General features: G+C 35.9%; 1 protein-coding gene and 1 long non-coding RNA gene across 2 annotated transcripts; one reads left to right on the forward strand and one right to left on the reverse strand.

Moving 5' to 3' along the window:
- Positions 1-8,638: 8,638 nt before the first annotated feature.
- On the reverse strand, positions 8,639-11,964 carry LOC139772531 (uncharacterized). Its single transcript, XR_011718157.1, has 2 exons — positions 11,829-11,964; positions 8,639-11,747 (listed from the first exon to the last, which is right to left on the reverse strand). It is a non-coding gene; the product is annotated as an uncharacterized lncRNA (long non-coding RNA).
- Cnb (centriole duplication and spindle assembly protein centrobin) lies at positions 11,683-16,021 on the forward strand. Its single transcript, XM_071706255.1, has 8 exons — positions 11,683-13,521; positions 13,611-13,719; positions 13,785-14,477; positions 14,569-14,795; positions 14,885-15,087; positions 15,180-15,457; positions 15,528-15,689; positions 15,768-16,021. The coding sequence occupies exons 1-8, from the start codon at positions 12,029-12,031 to the stop codon at positions 15,855-15,857; spliced, it is 3,255 nt and encodes a 1,084-aa protein (XP_071562356.1). The 5' UTR covers positions 11,683-12,028; the 3' UTR covers positions 15,858-16,021.
- The last annotated feature ends 2,151 nt before the right edge of the window (positions 16,022-18,172 follow it).

The following is an 18,172-nucleotide window of genomic DNA, read 5'->3' on the forward strand; positions in this document are numbered from 1 at the left end:
CACCGCTTATGCGGCTGCGGTTGCCGAGGGTATAATAGCTACGCCCAACGTGGCCTGCCAATTACGGTAATCGATATTTAACGTTTACAGTCGAGACAAAAGCCAAACAACGTGCGGATTCCGCGCTGTGGCTCGATACGCTAACTATACGCTAAGATACGTGGACACGCATCCGCTTCCGCCTGAGATCTCGTCGTGAGAACGTTCATGCGTACAGCAGATTACGTATATTTAGACGAATAATCCTGTTCGAGCGTGTTACTACAGCAAGACGCGGTATTGCGCAAATTCGGGCTGAAAGAAGAATAATACACGAGGGGCAATACGGCAAACAATACAATGAATATAAACGTTTGACATTCGTCTTATATTTGTATCGCTTTTTTTAAACGACGCTCAGAACGAGACAACGAATATGTTGATCTTCGTAGAGAGTTATAATCTTTATATTTCGTCAACTATCATTTTAACATGCAGAATTATGTTGAAAAGTGGGCCAATCGATAATGCATTTTTATAAAACCGCTTTTTAGGGATTTTTTCCTCAACGGAGAAGCAAATTATCGCGAGGGTTTAATAATTAAATATATTCTTTTTGTTGCGAAAAATAAGTTTACACGAGGTTGATTAAATATTCGCGAATACAATACGCTTTCTCCCAAAATTTTAATTGTTCTATTAAATTTTAAAACTTTATAATGGCTTCGTTACGTATCTCGCACATGAAGTCGCGAAATATCCATTTAGCAGTAGTGCTGTTAATATTACTGATAATTAATATGTCACAATTCATTGATTATCGAAGCCGGTATGCAGTACAATTAACTACTTTGATCTCACATATACATATATATAATGGGCCACGAATATCAAAATCCCCCTGTCTCATTTAACTTTGATATCTCCGTATCCAGCCAGACGCGTCGAATAATTAATGCGCGAATCATTATATGTGTGGTAACATGACTAACCGCATAACATCTAAAATCCTTTTTAGATGTACACTAAATGACATTTGTGATAATCATTTTCACACCTATAAAGAAGAACAATTAAACTACATCACTTAAACAATTGAACTTTTCAAGCATTAATGTTTCAAGTACTGTATAATTGACTATACAAGTAATTGAAGTACATGACTTTTAAAAACATGTGTTGTTGTTTATTCAATATATCAATTTTCAGTTTTCAATAATGCTAACTTTTAGTTTACACGCTAAAATTTTAATTTTCTCAATTTTTTAAACATGCGTTGCGTATGGCAACACGCATAGAAATTGTTTTAAATTTATACTATTTTAGTATAAATTTATACTAGTTTGAAAGTGCGCATTGTTATGTAAAATTCATAGAAATAAAAATCGAAATTCTAATAGGAAGGACTCTATCCAACACACTATATTATAATATTCTATTACAAAATTAAAACAAATATAGTTTTATAAGCTGTTTATTTCTTAGATAAAAGTATGTAATATCAATTTTCTCGACGATATGACGATGCTCGATGTATGTTGTGAGATCTGCCAGACCCATTCTACATTTGCAATATGAAACATCAAACTTTCACGATTTGCGGAGATTTACGTGCAACAATTCCGCTCTCTAAAAAGCTGTGCAAATTTATCTTGGCCAGTTCACATCGGATATGAATGAATACTTTCGTGCGCGGATATACGGATTCTGAATGCGATATGTAGAGATCGAACGTGCTTACTACGTGGTTTGACAAAACTATTTCCAATTTATAGCCGGTAGAATGTGGCAACCGTCTATACAGCGTAGCTACTTGGCATATTACAATGGACGAAGTGATCGTAGACGTTTGCCAACGTTACGATCATAATGGTTTGATAACTTCTTCAAACCAGTAAACGTTTCGTTGTTGCAAAAAAAATTGAATTCATGAAAATATTTCTCATATTTTATCGTGCACTAAGATTATAGCCCCCTATAAATACTCTATTCAGAAATGCAAAAATATTTTTGGCGAACACATTTTGACGATCCGATATTTTTAGGATATTTAAGAATATTTGGATGTAACTGCGATGTATTATAGATCTAATTTCGCCGACTAATTACTTTGCTACAGATTTTTTAAAATTAGAGAAAATTGGCTCATTAAAAATATGGAAGCCGTCACTCGCAATAAGTATCCTGCTGATGAAATCACCTACTTTTGAAATAATCAACAAAATTTCTCGCATTCGGATTCCGATTAAAAAGTAATAGGGAGTGTGCTGAAAGATTAATTCTTCTGAACGCCGTGAAAAGTGCAGCAAACTATAAAGCAGCTAGCAGTATAGCGCTTTTAAACGCTAAACTGTCCATTAACAGGCTACATCAACAAGCTATCCACGATTAATCCAACCGTCCCAACTTCACAGCCGAATCAATCTAACGGTGGCGCTACACACACACACACACACATACACACACACACACACACACACACACACACACACACACAAAACGTTGTAAAAATCTATTGGGGAAAATCTACAATCCTCAAACGAGCAATAACGGACTATATCCTACGATTGAGATATCATAGAGAATAGCAATTAACAGTAATGGGACTGCAGTCAACAGTGATACAGATACGCCCCGCAATATCATGATGGTACCAGCATAATCCGTACAATTGCCGTCGATCGGAAATGCGACGTGAAATACGACGTCGCGTCGATTCCAAAGCCCGGTATATTGCGAAAAAGGGCGAAAAAGGGCGTTGCGCATTACGCGTTACGTTTGCCGCCACAAAAGGGCGAGCGATCGAGCGTAAAGGATGTGTGACATTATGCAAGTGTGCCAGCGCACAAAATCCGGCCAGGCGCCCGCGTCCGGGCGTGCTAGTTCGAAAAATCCCGACGTGGCGATTTCTCCCCACACACAGGCCCCGGCCGCCACGGTGCCAAACAAGACTGACGGCGACGGCGAGGGGCGGGGGCGCAAGAGCGATATACTGCAAATACCTCGGCTCGATGCATTTCGGGAGATACGGCCCCCGTTTGAATAGGAGACAAGCACGGATCGAGTGGGGGAGGGGGGGAGGGGGGAGGGGGATGGTCGGATGCCAGGGGGCGAAGTTGGGAATCGAGGCTCGATGCGCTACGGAGACAGCGTAGCCATCGGTCTTGCCGTGGTTTTCCAAGATCCTCGAGTTTATCTCCGGGAGTTTATCTTCGGGAACGCTCCCTCTATCTCTCTCCCTCTCTCTCTCTCTCGCTCTCGCTCTCTTCCTTTCGCGCGCGCGCGACGAGGAAGTGATCTAAGTTTCATCCGGAACCGGCGGGACGTCAGAACCCACGGATACCGTACTCCGTATGGGCTATCGGAGCTGGCGGTTATCTTTCAGTGGTGTCAAGAACTCTGGCCCGCACCGCACAGCCGATAACACCTTCCTTACGTATTTATATGCGATGTAGCTTGGCGCAAGCTGCTACATAAATATCTGTACCGCAAAACATGCTACCGCTATCCGTGGACGTCGTGTCGGAAAACCGCCTGCATTAAAAGACCTGCGCGCTTAATCGTGACAGGACGTACAGTGGCATACCCCGTCTGAAATATTTCCCCCGTTGCTATTGATAGCGAACGTGAAATTATTTCAGAAAGAAATACTATGTTTCGAGTGTCGCGTGTGACAGACGAATGCGCTCGATGCAATTTATGAATTTAAAAGTCTTAAACGCGATTAATTACACATTTATCTCGAAGAACCTAACTTTATCTAGAATATCTTTTTTTATAATTATAATATAATATACGTGTGTTTATAACGATGCATTTGGTCGCGAATATTTTAATAGATTCCCTCGCCTCTGATGTCACTTTACATTAACCATTATGCCAGCTTAAGCTTTCTCTTGGCGTTTTATTCTCGTTTTCATTATTAAAATATCGTAATTGTGAATGAACTTAAATGAACTTAAATTAATTAAATATATTTTACTTATTATAATGCTAAGACGCAAATAATATTTTAAAATGGATAAAGACAAGAAGCATATGTATATAGTTGTTTATATATATGATATAGACGAAGACGGGTGTGTGTGTGTGTGTGTGTGTGTGTGTGTGTGTGTGTGTGTGTGTGTGTGTGTATGTGTTGTATATTGTAAAAAATTAACTTAAGCATTTCAGATATTGTACCAATCCAATGCCGTCACACGTTTTTAATAATTTCATCTTTCTTTAAACAAAGCGCAGATAGAATTTGAGTATATATTCTGCACTCTTTATCGATAAAAATGAAATTTCGTATCGGGAGTCACGTATGACCCAGTTATCCTTGGTAAATATATTTTGAACGTTCAGAAAAGCATATCTGTCTCAGACTGATTTTTATAGTTCATGCATGTTTTTCGTCTTCACCCATGTTTTATTAAGCGCACGTATACGTAGATGTGATAGAGACACAATTTTAAAAATAGTAAACAGAAAAAAAATTGGAAACGCAACGAAGGAGAGGAATATGCTAGAGTCACTAAGTACATAAGCAAACAAAAGCTGAAATAGTGTAAAATATAAAAATATAATTTGACACGAGAAATACCTGTGCCATTTACAAAATGCAAAGACTGTCCTTTCTGTACTCCAAATGGTTATTCGCGATGTTCGGGTGCTATTTTTAAGGATGTCTAATTTAGAGAACACGCTTTATTTAACCATACCCAAAAGTAACTTCCTTCTCCCGAAAGTTACTCTAATTTATGACCCAAGTCGGCGCAAGCATTGCAGCAATTCCGTTACCATCGAGTTCTCGACAGTGCCGTATCGACAGCGCAGACATCGAAACGAAACTCGGAATGTCGAACGCAGCACGAGAGCTCCTTCGCGTAATACTTCCGGCTGACAGCGCGCAGCTCGCCATTTTTTTCCCACGCTCTCCGAGCCCTTTGTTTTCTGTACTTGACGGTGTTTTTGCTCGTTTTACACGGAAATGCCGTTGTCGATGTCGCTCTCCCTCTCCCCCCCCCTCTCTCTCTCTCTCTCTCTCTCTCTCTCTCTCTCTCTCTCTCTCTCTCTCTCTCTCTCTCTCGTCGCTTCAGATTATTGATCGTTCGTTCGGAAGATTCCTGCCAGCTAGCGGGGTCACTGCTGCTAGACTGCTAGACTGCTAGACGAGCAGTCTCGCAGGAAGTAGTGAGCGGGGTAGAGTTATTCCCGGGAAGAGAAGAGATCGGCCAGCGGACCTATCGATTGTACTTCGAAACTCTCGTTGTCCACTCGTGAGCTGTCCTGCCTGCTGACTGTTGCACACCGCAGCCGATCGGAAGATCTTTTCGCCGCGAGCTCCTCATCGAGAGTCGTGGGGTTCCCCCGTGTTTTTCTTTTTTTTTTTTTTTCGTTCTTTTCCTCCCCGAACCTTTTCGTCCATTCGTTTCCGGCCGGTCTTTTCGCATCCTTCACGCGCGCGACGCGCTGAAAAGTATTCCAACGTCGAGCTCACGACAAATATTTTTCTTTCATGTGTATATGATTCTAGAAATATGGAGTGTATTCATTGCGTTCCGCTAGAAAAATGCCGTTCAGAGAAATATAGATTGCCTTCGACAGATAGATGTTATATCGCCATAAAATACGCATTGTATGTATTAGTGACACTTCGACGTTTGTCGCAATTATATTTATAAAGATCACACACGATTGTAAGAAGAAGCAATACCGTTGAGAATAATATTTGCGTTTATACAATGCAACTGCTAATCAAAAAGATATAACATTACGCATTAATTAAGTAAATGCTTAAAAGTTTAGTGATAATTATAAAATGTTTGTAAGGAACGTTGAATTCAGTTTGTGCAATAAATTCGATACATATTTTATTGTAATTTATATATATATATATATATAATTAAAAAATATACAATGTATTCTATTGCTTGATTGTGATAATTCATATAGAATGTACGAAAGTTGAAATCTGTATGTTAGATATATTTCGCATCGCATTATTTTTCATTTTTCGGAAATTCTGTAAACGATGCGTACGAAATGCATAGTGACATTGTTATATCGCACTTTTTTGTTTATCTACATGCGTACTTTTGATCTAACCCCGTTCAGAACAGCTATGTCTTCCTTCATTTGACAATTATATCGCAATCTAGTAAAGTAATCCCATTAATAACTACTTGCTGTTTTTGCCGATTTAGGGTCGATTCAGACACAGCCGTGCCGTACCCGTACCGTATCCGTATCGTTAACATTAGACAAGGCTGGAGACACATTAGACAAGGATGGAGACAATAGGAATCCTTGTCTAATGTTTCTGTCCGTGATACGGTACGGGTACGGCACGGCTGTGTCTGAATCGACCTTTAGAAAGTACGAAAATTATAAAACACTCTCAAACATAAAAAATTGACGGTATAAAATAAACGAGACACATTGAAATAAACGATAGCAATTATGAATAAATTAAAAGTTATAAAAAAATATATGTACATGCTTTAGCAACTGCCAAGTATATGAACAATTTGCTCAGTGAAAAGTCGAAATTGACTGATCTCCAAAATGCCATTTTCGATTAAAGAATATTCGAATCATCGTCTTTAAAAGATACGAGAGTAGGGAACAACAGGAGAGAACAATCTTTCGAATCGATGTATTCTAATCTAGTTGTTTCGCTGTAACAGTCTCGGAATGTCAATTATTTTATTTTACGCGTCCTTTGCCAATTTGGAATATCGATACGTATGATACACGTAGCACCCGTAACACCAGAAAGTTTCGCAAACTCCAACGCGGCAATAAAGCCGATAGTCGATTGCCGCACATCTCGTTATCGTATACAGTAATTACGTAAAGTGTTGTACGTTAATATGTTATTACGGCCGTCAGGGAAGCGGTGGGGAATGCAGAATGTGATTTGTACTGTATAGATATACATATATATAAATATATTTATCGGTTTTAATACGAGTAAGATTATAAAATCGTATGTCCTAAGTAGTCATCGAGTGTCCGTATCTCGGTAGTCTTATGATTGTATAGCATACAGAAGACAAGGATCCGTCGCTATACTATATCCGCCGCCGTAAATAAATCGCGGTTTCGTGAAAGTTGCAACGATTTTTAACGGTATACGATCCAACAACGCATAAATTTGGTGGCAGTCATTGATGCGCAGAATGTCCTACTGTTACCGCAAATCTTGACAACAATTGTTGATTCGATGGACTTGGAGTTCATTTTTTTTGTTAACGAAAACTTAGATTTTTTTTCTCAGAACCAATCACACATTTATTTCAATTCAGTGATCATTTATCTTGGATTTTTACGGATAAGTTTCAAATAAAGTCCTAATAATCAAAATCTCTTTGAGATCTATTAAAATAAACTATAGTCGTTCTAAAATGAATCTAACCGTGCCTGAATCTTTTAATTTTTTATCTTAAATATGTCTAATAATAAATACATAATATTAAATCACTGCAAGTTTTCGCTAAGAGAAAAGTGACTTCAATTTCGTTAAAGAATCTGCCATCACCAGCATCGGCGAAACGTAATAATTAACGTAAATACAATAGTTTACGTAAAGTATCGCGCCGATAATCATCAATTTATTTTTCCATTGTTCCCTAATGACGCGCGTGCGACGGGCTACGTATTTCGTTACCATTTAACCTTATCATTAAGTAATAAAGTTAATCAGTGTTCGCGCGCGGGAGCGTGTCGTGTTGATTGTTGTAAATCGTATCGTGATGCCAAGCCTGAATATTTACCCTGCCGACGCGCGGTTTATATGCAGGAACTTCCGCATAAGCTTCGGATACACAGCGGTGCCTCGAATGCAAACTTCATGCGAAATGCTAACACGCGTTCGGGCGCCGCGTGTCATCGCGCGCACGCACGTACATGTATACACACGCATATGCCTATATCCCTTGCGTTGTTCAAACTTGCGTCGGCTGCATTTTTCGAGTGAATCGCGAGAGCTCTCTCTCTCCGTGCACATGCTTGGAGTGTGATTATTGCCGTTAACCCCTAAGTAGAGACTTATATATGTATGACACGGAGGCACAGACCACTTGTCTCGCGAATAGCTTTATCAAATTGCAGCATTATGTATTAGCATCTTCAGCTTCTTTTTTATTAGACTAGAGCATTCCCCTAACAATTGTAACGTATTCTATAAATATCTTATCTTTTATTGCATTCTATTATATTGTATCAATATAATAATCCCTTTTTGATATCGAACCCTTTTTGTGATATATTTTATTAATTTATAAGAAGTATAGCGAATTTTTAAGTGTGCAAGGATATGTCCTACTTTAAAATCTGAGCTCTTTTTAAAACCTGATATTTTAAGGAAATTTTCATAGAATGAACACAGATTTTCAAGCGTGGCACTAATTGGTGCGCTAATTAGGAGGCTTTGCAATATCAAATATTTAAACAGCTTTTATTATTTTGTTTATAATTATAAAACTTTTTACGGAAACAAAACAAGGAAAATAAATAAGGACCGATTATACAACACGGTTCAGAAAAAGTTATGATCATGAATTGAAACTCTGCGACGAGAAAGTAAAATTTCACCCTTCCTAATACATGAGTACTCTGGAATTGTACTTTAAGCTCTGGGGGATGTACTCCTTAGCTCAGTAAATGCAGAAAATTAAATTTTTCATCCATAATTTATTTATTAAATCAAATGTTGTCATAAAGAAAGATTCTTTATTTGCAATATGTAAGCCCGTATTTTATATACTGTGTCATATGAATTACAATAATCAATTAATGACAGAATAAGTTGCACCTTTTTCAACACAACATTACGGGTTAACGATGCTTACTTAAGGGTTAACGAAATAAAGTTGAAGAAACTGTAATTATTATTGGTAAGCATACGTGACATTTTCTTGTTAATTTACGCGAGCTCTTTAACAGGATAATAGCAGCTCCTGGTAGTTAGATGACGCACTAGAAGTTGCATTAGAAATTATTCGATCGTTCGTTACATTAAATTAATATCGTGAAAGCTGCCATTAATTATTCAGTTTGCATATATTAATTTTTATTGTATGCTTTCTGGATAAAACCGAAGGGGTGAAAATTTTAGGGATAATCTATCACAATTAAGACATTGTTTTTTCGATAGAAATTTATGACATAAATCAATTAAATTTTTCCACACGTGTGTTTGGCACAAAAATATATGTAGCACAAGCATATATAGGACAAGGCTGATCAGTAATTAATATTAGAACGAGTTATTTGGACTTTTAATTAATGCAGCAATTTATGCTCGAAATAAAATATCAATTTTCGAAAGCTTGTTATAAATTTAAGATGTCAATGTGTAAGCTGGATGATTTTTTAATTGATTATTGAAATGCGTCAAATAAACGATCGAGTACTTTTTACTGCATCCATCATATATTTCATGGTCGAAGATTGACGCTGTTATAGATACGTGGTATAGCCTAATGTGATATTCATAATACCATAAAAAAGCTTCTGCGTCTGTCTCTCTTTCTCTCTCTTTCTCTTTCGCCACACGCGTATATTTCGCAACACGATACGAGAGTGCACGCGACACAAGACGTTTCACAGTGTACCTTAAGCAGGTGTATAATATTACTTAAAAATGAAGTAAATATTGTAGTCGATTGAGAAAAAGCGCATTTGCATTATGAAAACTTAATAAAGCGATATGTTGAAGAATGCCTTTTATCTTTGTTCTTTTTATAATCGATGCTTATTCCCGAAATGCTATAATGAGTAAATCATGATGAGTAGTAAGCCTAACGCACAAAAAATAAGAGAAAGAAACTCATAACTTGATTACGTGTCGTAATCAAAGTTCTTTATATCAAATTCTATTAATGAAAGGCTAAGCAATCTTTCTTTATCCACCTATAATAAACAACAGATAAAGAATAAAATAAAGTTATTAAAAATTGCACGAATCGTAAAAATTATACGAACGTTCAATTCTCTTTTCCTTATCATCCTTAAAACAGTCCTCCATAATATGCTCGGCTTTATTTAAATTAGTAAAAATTGATAATAATATTTATTCTATACAAAGTAAAATTTCTTAAAAAAACTTAATTTAGATTTGAAAATGTGTCGAATTTTTCCTTTTCTCCTTTTACTTCATAAAAAATATTGCATTCTTATCTAAATATAGTTATTTATATTTTTATAGCATGGATATTCTGTAGGAATTTTCACCGTCTCTTCAATTTAACGTCGCGAATGCCGTGTGCCGATATATTGACATGACATTTTATGCGTCTCACTGTGACGCATCGATATACGACTGCACATTCAAGAGCTCTAATGTTAAAGTAACTTTGACGAATCAAGATGACGCCTAGATCCACATAATATGGGTATATGCACGCTATATACGATACGAACAATTAATGCTAAAAAAATAATAATAGATATACAGCTTATAAATAATCAAGAAATTGAAATTTTTTATTTTAAAAATAAATTATGTTTATAAAAGATTGGCATAAATATTTTATTAAAAATTGCGTTGGAAATATCAACTAATCGCAAAGTTTCTCGTGATACTAACGATCTCAATTCTGACAAAAAATTGGATTGCTGAAACTTATACATATGTAGGTATTATATGACATATTTTATTACGTTTCACTATTTTTATTGTTTTGGCATATCGATTCTACTGCATACTTTCTGGGATTCTCATTGTGAATTACAATATTTTTTAATCCATGATAAAGGTTATTTATAACTACTGATTTCTAAACTTTATAATTTATGTAATTAAATAAATATAAATATTAAATTAATTCAATTTAAATCCATAACTGCTTTTTTATTAAATACATAATTTAATTATTACTCATTCTTCAACTTTATCGATTTTCTGTGATCCTATCTAAAAAAAGGCATGTTAATGTTACATAAAAGAAAATTTTGCAAAGAGCAAAAAAATTTATGACAGCATAAAGACAAACCAAAATAAAAAAATTTTTTTAATACAAACAAAATATATTTAAGTAAATATAATAAAGCAAAAAATAATAAGTATAATCTGCAAATGGTTTTCTCATTTTTCATTAAAATACGCGTTTCCCAAAATATCGACAGTTGGTAAATTATCAGTGTGCAACGCTATTAGTAATTATCGATATCAAAGCTCACTAACATCGATGAAATTATACTCAAAATTGACATAATAATAATTCTTTGTGGTCCGAGTCACATTTTTGTTTTATTTCGCAGTCAGACCGTATCAATTTGGCAACTTCCAGTATCATATAACTTCCGTTCGTTTCAATATTTTAACGTTTTAATTCTTTTCAAATTATAAAACACGCATAGAAGGCTCCACAAAGAATATACAAATCTTAATACTATGGCTGGAACGAAACGCAATGTCGAGTCGACATAGGAGAACTCTCGATATAGAGCCACACAGAATTAAAAAATTATAATTAATAAAAAGATGAAGCTGATCGAAATAACATGATTCTTCTGCATAGCAGAAGAAATATTCTTACTTATAATCCAATAGAAGAATCAGCTTCATATTCAGTCGACTAGCATAGTCTGATTTTTCAGTTAAAACGTTATAGAAGGGATATGCCGCTATTACCACTAACTGCCGCTAACGAATATCAAGTTCACTGAACCGATGAGGGCGTTATTGTTGTCCTGTGTGGCGCGTGAGTGTCATTCAAGCTTGTTTACAAAATTTCGGAGCTGTGTATATCTTGGCGACGCAGCTCGTTGGCGGCAGACTGGAAATGATTAATCGCCATTTATAAACGCTACTCGGACACATAATATACGCTTAATACGCTTCGTATTGCCTACTCTACCTTCATACGTAGACACACGCTGCGGGGAAATTGGACCTAACCTAACTGGCTGCGGCACGTCCCGCGGGCTACTTCTCCGCTGTATACAAACATCAATGACAGAACGCTTTGCGAGCGCTCTGCAAATATCGACCGGCCCGTGGTAGCAATTCGTGGTTAACAATTCGCTACCGCTCGCAGGACGACTGTTTAGATGGATAATGAGCGAGTCCGATGACACGGATGTCCTGCTCCTGATCCCGCCCGATATATTCCACGTGCCGTCTTCCGATTCCGACACCTCGAGCAATCACGCGTCCCGAACGGATTGCAGCGGCGGTGTTATCTCGGAGCTGGTGGGACATATGCAATCGTTGGAGTCCCGAATCACCGCGATCGAGTCCAGGGACAATAGCCTGGACATTTCCGCACCCAACAGTTTGCTTAACGACTCTCAACCGGTCTACGGCAGCGCGTCCTACCCTGCTTATCAACGGCAGACCCTACCTAGAACTAGATTCTCCGTAAGTCAAGGCGCTAGCTTGCAAAGTACCCCCGTGAAGCCGCGTAAATCTCTGTCCGTTCCTTCCACCCCCAATGGCTACTCGTCGCAGAGCTGTACTAACTTCCCGAAGAAAGAAGTGAGGTCTGTGTTCCACCTTCCGACAGTTGCTACCTCTAATTCGACTAATACTAATAATCTCACTCGGACCAAGCATGACGCTCTAACTTCGTACTCCGATTCCTTTGCGGTGCCTCCTGCTTCCTGTGGTACTGGGCTCTCGCATGCCACTGTCATGTCTACGAAGGACTCCTACTTGTCTCTTCGAGCGAATGATCGTATGAGTAACTTGTCTTGCAAACCCCACGATTCCTCGCCATCAGCAATACCTGTGTCAAATTCATCTAATGCATCGATAGGTCAGCTGCTGCATACCCGTTCTAGAATAGTGCAGGAGATGGAACTGTCGGAGGTTGACGAGTTGCTCCAAGAGATGGAAGCTACCGAATTAGAATTATCGAAAAGAATAAATAACACTGGCGGATATCAATATCGCAATGAGCCACTTCATCCAATGTCATCGACGCAAACGGTTGATAACGCAAGTAGTCAAGAAAGAGAAGCGCAATATAAGCTTGGTGCGCGTCGAAAATCAGATTTTCAATGGGAGAACAAAGATGTCCAACTTACCGATGCTTTGTCAGCCTTTTCTCAAAAGAAAGCAAACGACGCATTCCCCGATATATCATTGCCATATGATGATTCATTCCAACCAAGTGAGACTGACAAAATCATTTCTGGATTTAAGACATGGGAACGGAACCTTCAGCAGCCTGTTATAAAATCAAATGGATATACGATGGGAAATGTAAAAAATATAGATCATTTATTTAATGTATCAGCCACAATTGACAGTGCTAAACCAAAAGAATCAGTGGCAGAACCAAACGTTCTAATGACAGATGAAGCAGATGCAAGCAGTGTATATATTCAACCAAAATCTTCCATTACAAATACAGGTCCTATATCACATATCAATGAATCAGCCAAGCTTTCTGGTATGATGCCGTCGAAAACTATACAATGTAGTAACACAGAACCTTTAAATCTTTGTAAAATATCGCAGTATAATGAAACTTTATATGATAAAGAAAAATCTGATTTTGGTAAAAGTACTGTGCACGTTGGAACAAATACAGATCTTAATTTAAGGTAATTTATATGCTTACAATATTTTTATCGCACATTAACTTTTTTTAACATATAGAAAATATTATGTTGTTACAAAATTTATTTTTTAGGAAATGTCAACGATTTTTATCACTTTCGGATTTCTGGGAATCTAATCCAGCTAGATCACAAGAAGAAACTCTTAGAATAAAAATAGAAGAGGAGAAATTCCGTAGAGAGGTATTATAAATATATAATATTATGTAAGTATATGGCATAAGAATTATTTTTTATTTTTATTTTAGCATTGCGAGCATCTGATTCAAGAACTTCAGAAACGTTTGCTGGAACAACAGGAAAAAGTCGCGGTAGCAGTTAGAGTCGACAATGAAAAAAATGTCTTGATATCTCAATTTCATACATCTTGGTCTAAATTAAAGCAACAAGTCGAAATATTAAAGGTTGAACATAAAAATTCTCAAACTAATTTGCAAAGCATCACGGAAAAACATCAATCTGAGATATCAGAATTTCAAACTCAAGTCAAACGGCTGGAAGGAGAATTATCGAAAGCTTTAGACTTGGCGGCTGGATATAAAGAGAAGAGTGACACTATGATCAAAGAGAAGATTGATCTACTAAAAATTCATGCAGATGAATTAGAAAATTACAAATCACTAGTGCAAGAAGCAGAAGATAGATGTGAACAGATGAAGACAGAATTCAACACGTTGTTGGAGAAGAATCAACAAAATGAAGCGGCATTAAAAACTGTTCAATCAGAATTGAATAAAGAACGCTTGAGGGGAGGTGAAGTGCGAAGTGAGATGGGTGTCATTCATAAAGCACTAGATGCTTGTGAAGCCGAGTTGATAGTGCTCAGGCAAGAAAAAGAAAATTTACAACTTAAACTCAAAGAAGAGATAAATAGAAATTCTATTTTAGAACAGAAGAATTCATCGTTGCTCGTATCTATTGACGACGCTAAGAGAGCAGAAGTAATATATTACATATGTTGATCTATTTCTTATAATTTATTAAAGTTTACTTTATTAGCCATATATTTTATTTTTGTCTTTATTGTTTCAGAAATTAGCTAAGGATGAAACCAAGTCTGTTGCAGAACAGAAGGAAAAGATCAGAGCAGAATTACAAGAGGTTTACCAGAAGCAAGTTGACGAGGTGGTGAGAGCAAAATTGCAAGAATTTCAAACGCAACTTGATAATGCCGAGTCAGAATTTTTAGAGGAATTGAAAACAAGGCAACAAGTTATAGCTGAGTGTGCTGCTAGGAAGATAAAGGATGTTATCGATAAGTTCGTTCACTATACACATTTTTATAGCAACTGGGTAAAATATATACAAATTAATCTTCTAAGTTATATACGTGTTGGATTTTTTTTAGACACCGTTTGGAAATAAACTTGCTGGAGGAAAAACATAAAGAGGAAAAACGATTATGCGAATTACAATTAGCTCAAGCTTTACAGAGATCGTCTATGCTAGAAACACACTTGAATTCTCAACGCTCAACGAAATCTCAACTTGCGGAGCAATTACATTCCGTTATGCAAAAGCAATGGCAACAGGCTCTGCATATTATATCAGGTTAATCCCAGAATGTGCTCGAATTTACATACAAAATTATTATGATTACAGTATTAATTTTGTGCGTGAATTTAAAAAAAATGTTATTACAGGCAGTAATATGGATAATATTTCCTCGATTCAAAAAATTTACACAAACAAATATTTTGATTCTAAATATCCTAAAAAATCTGAATCAATGCCAAATTGTTATACTAAACTTTCTCAAGAACCAATAAAACATACTATGCCGTTAGAAACACATAATTTGATCAGTGCACCACCTCTTGAAGATCAAAATGAAAGCGTGATAACTATTAATTCCATCGAAAATACTCCGTTAGTCAGTGGAAATGAATCGAAGGATGACCTTCGAAAATATGTGAAAATGGTAAGTAAAATTAAGATGCAGGCGATAATTTAAGGTATTCACAACACAAATATCAATAAATTTTTTACAGATTGCAGAAATGCAGCTACCAAAGGAAGATAGAGATCCAAAACCAAGAAGCAGCATTTCGAGTCCACCATTGGAATGCAGAGAAGTACCGCGGAAACATTACTTAAAAAAGGAATTGAGTATGATGAGTGAGGATAGCGTCACGTGGCAACCAAGTCCCGAGGTTTGTTTATCATAATAATTAATGATGACTCAACGCACATATATATATATATACGAATAATGTCACTTTTCTTACTAGAATATATACGATGTTAGTGGACATATGTCTCTTCCGCAAAGAATGCTTTCAAAAATAGATCAGCAGAAAAACAAGCCCCCTTGGAAATGATATATAACATATAATGATGACGATACTGAAGGCGTGGACGAGCTTGATTATGCTAGTTCAACTTGGCACAGTGTACTTAATTAGCAGTAATAAGTTTTATATGGAACAAATACCAATATCTATTTTTCAGCAAAAAGAAAATTTAATAAATAAGATCTTTTATATATTGCATTAAATTGCATTTCTACACTTCTCTATTCTTCCCTATTTTTCTATCACGGAAGGATAGCATTCAATATCATTTTGTGAGTTGAAAATGAAATGTCCAATGAAAATTTACTTTATTTGTTTTTAGGTGGGTAGATATAGATATATTTATTCATTTTCATGCCTTTTAGCTTAAAAGGTTTTACAAAATTATTTGAAACATATTATATATCGAGATCGTAATAACATAAACTTGACAAAAACATAACATTGCTGCTATATTAGTCTTGTGAATACTATTATTTATATTAATTTCCATAATTATCAAGTATATTTTGCTATTCTAAGATAATCCTCAATTTCCACCATGACATCATCAGACAGAAATATTTTTGTAAGTTATGATTGCTGAGTATGTAGAGGAAAAGGATGTGTGATAAAATAATAAACTGAGGAATTGATAAGTTTATCACGTAGAGGGAATTCAGTGTGCGTTTATTGCGGTTCTAAAATGACGAACTGTTTCATATGTCCGAGCAATTAAAAATATCTCTTTATATGTATATTTGAATGATATAAATCCCACAGAAAAATGCATACATATATTTATATTTACACATCAAGTATATCATTGTTATATCAGTGTAATCTATAGTTTCCTCCAATTTGGATTTTTCGATAACATAAATTTATTTAACGATGATTTATTTCTGGAAAAAACCATTCTCCTTCCTGTAAAGGATTCTAATAATATACTTCCTGTAAAGAATGTTGTAGCGTCTCTTTCACATAAAAGGCTTTACTTTACGAAAAATATATTTGGCGCGAGAGATTACCGCGTCTTTTAATAGATATCGTGGAAGTTATACATAATCATTTAATAAACAGATTACGCAGTCCAACAATTTGCGGTCAAAGTGCCAATAAAGTTATTTTGTTTGAACAACTCATCCTAACGATAAACTTCGTAGTATCATTTACAGGGAAACAACTAAACTCAAACTTAGATGACCTGAATAACCAGATGAAGTCATAAATCTTACATCATTTCTTTTTTGTCGGAGCGACACGAACGAAAAGTTTCAAGCTGCCTAAAATTAGGGGACAACTCAATTTTCAGTTGCAACAATATGTAAGCTTTAGTATAATAAGAACATTTTCAATTTTTCCCCCTTTTTTTTGAATCTCAAGCAATTATAACAAATATATGTATTTTTTCTTCAGTAAATTGAAGCAATGCAATTAAATGTAAAATGTATAGAAAAATAAATATCTAATTATTATGCATTGAAAAAGAAAAAGATAACATATATTATAATCTATAAGTTCTCGTATTAAATTTCTATAAATGTCCATAAATTTATAATTAAAATATAATTAACTATAACGAGATATAATTGAAAATTTGTCATATATGCACGAATAAAATTTTTTGTATCAATATCATACGTTAAACACCTTTGCTGTTAATGTTTTATATTATAAATAATATAGTACATTTCATTGCTGCATGATACTATTTTTCATTCATGTTTCATTACAAATTCAAATTCGTATTTATTAATAATCTTTGAGAAAAGGTTCTGTCACCTCAAAATTCTCATAAATCCATGATTAAAATAAAAATAATTAAAACTCACAGGTACGATATGCGCAGCAGCGGAGTTGTAGAATACGATGCTGATCTGTAAAATACAAATATATCCAAAAATTAAATCTAAATAATTAAAATTTAATTAAAATTGTAAAATAAAAATTATAGCGCGGAATGCTTTATATGAATTGTATTACGGAATAATGCAAAATACTGCATAGAATGAGATTGTCGTGCATGGGGATAAGCAAGTTCCACAGCTGATAAATAATAAATAATGAATTACTCACCCGTGGTTGCATGTGCATGCCCCGCCGGCGCCTGATGCTATCCCCGGGCCTCCGCTTTTCCTCTCAGATCTCCGCGCGTCGTTGCTCCATTAAGGTATTATACACTCATTAGTCATTATCACCCCACATCACTCGACTACTTCGCGCGATCGCGCGTTAACCATCAAATGACGAACGCGCGATACTTTACGCGGCAGGAGGCAGGATCCGCGATCCGCGACGTGTGTCTCGTCAATTAGCGCAACACCGCAGAACCTAAAATGGCGGAAAGGCAATTCGTAAAT

This window comes from Temnothorax nylanderi, unplaced genomic scaffold (genome assembly GCF_030848795.1).
Source record: "Temnothorax nylanderi isolate EJ_2023f unplaced genomic scaffold, tnyl_v1.0 TNYL_tig0051_pilon, whole genome shotgun sequence".
Classification (NCBI taxonomy): Eukaryota; Metazoa; Arthropoda; class Insecta; order Hymenoptera; family Formicidae; genus Temnothorax; species Temnothorax nylanderi.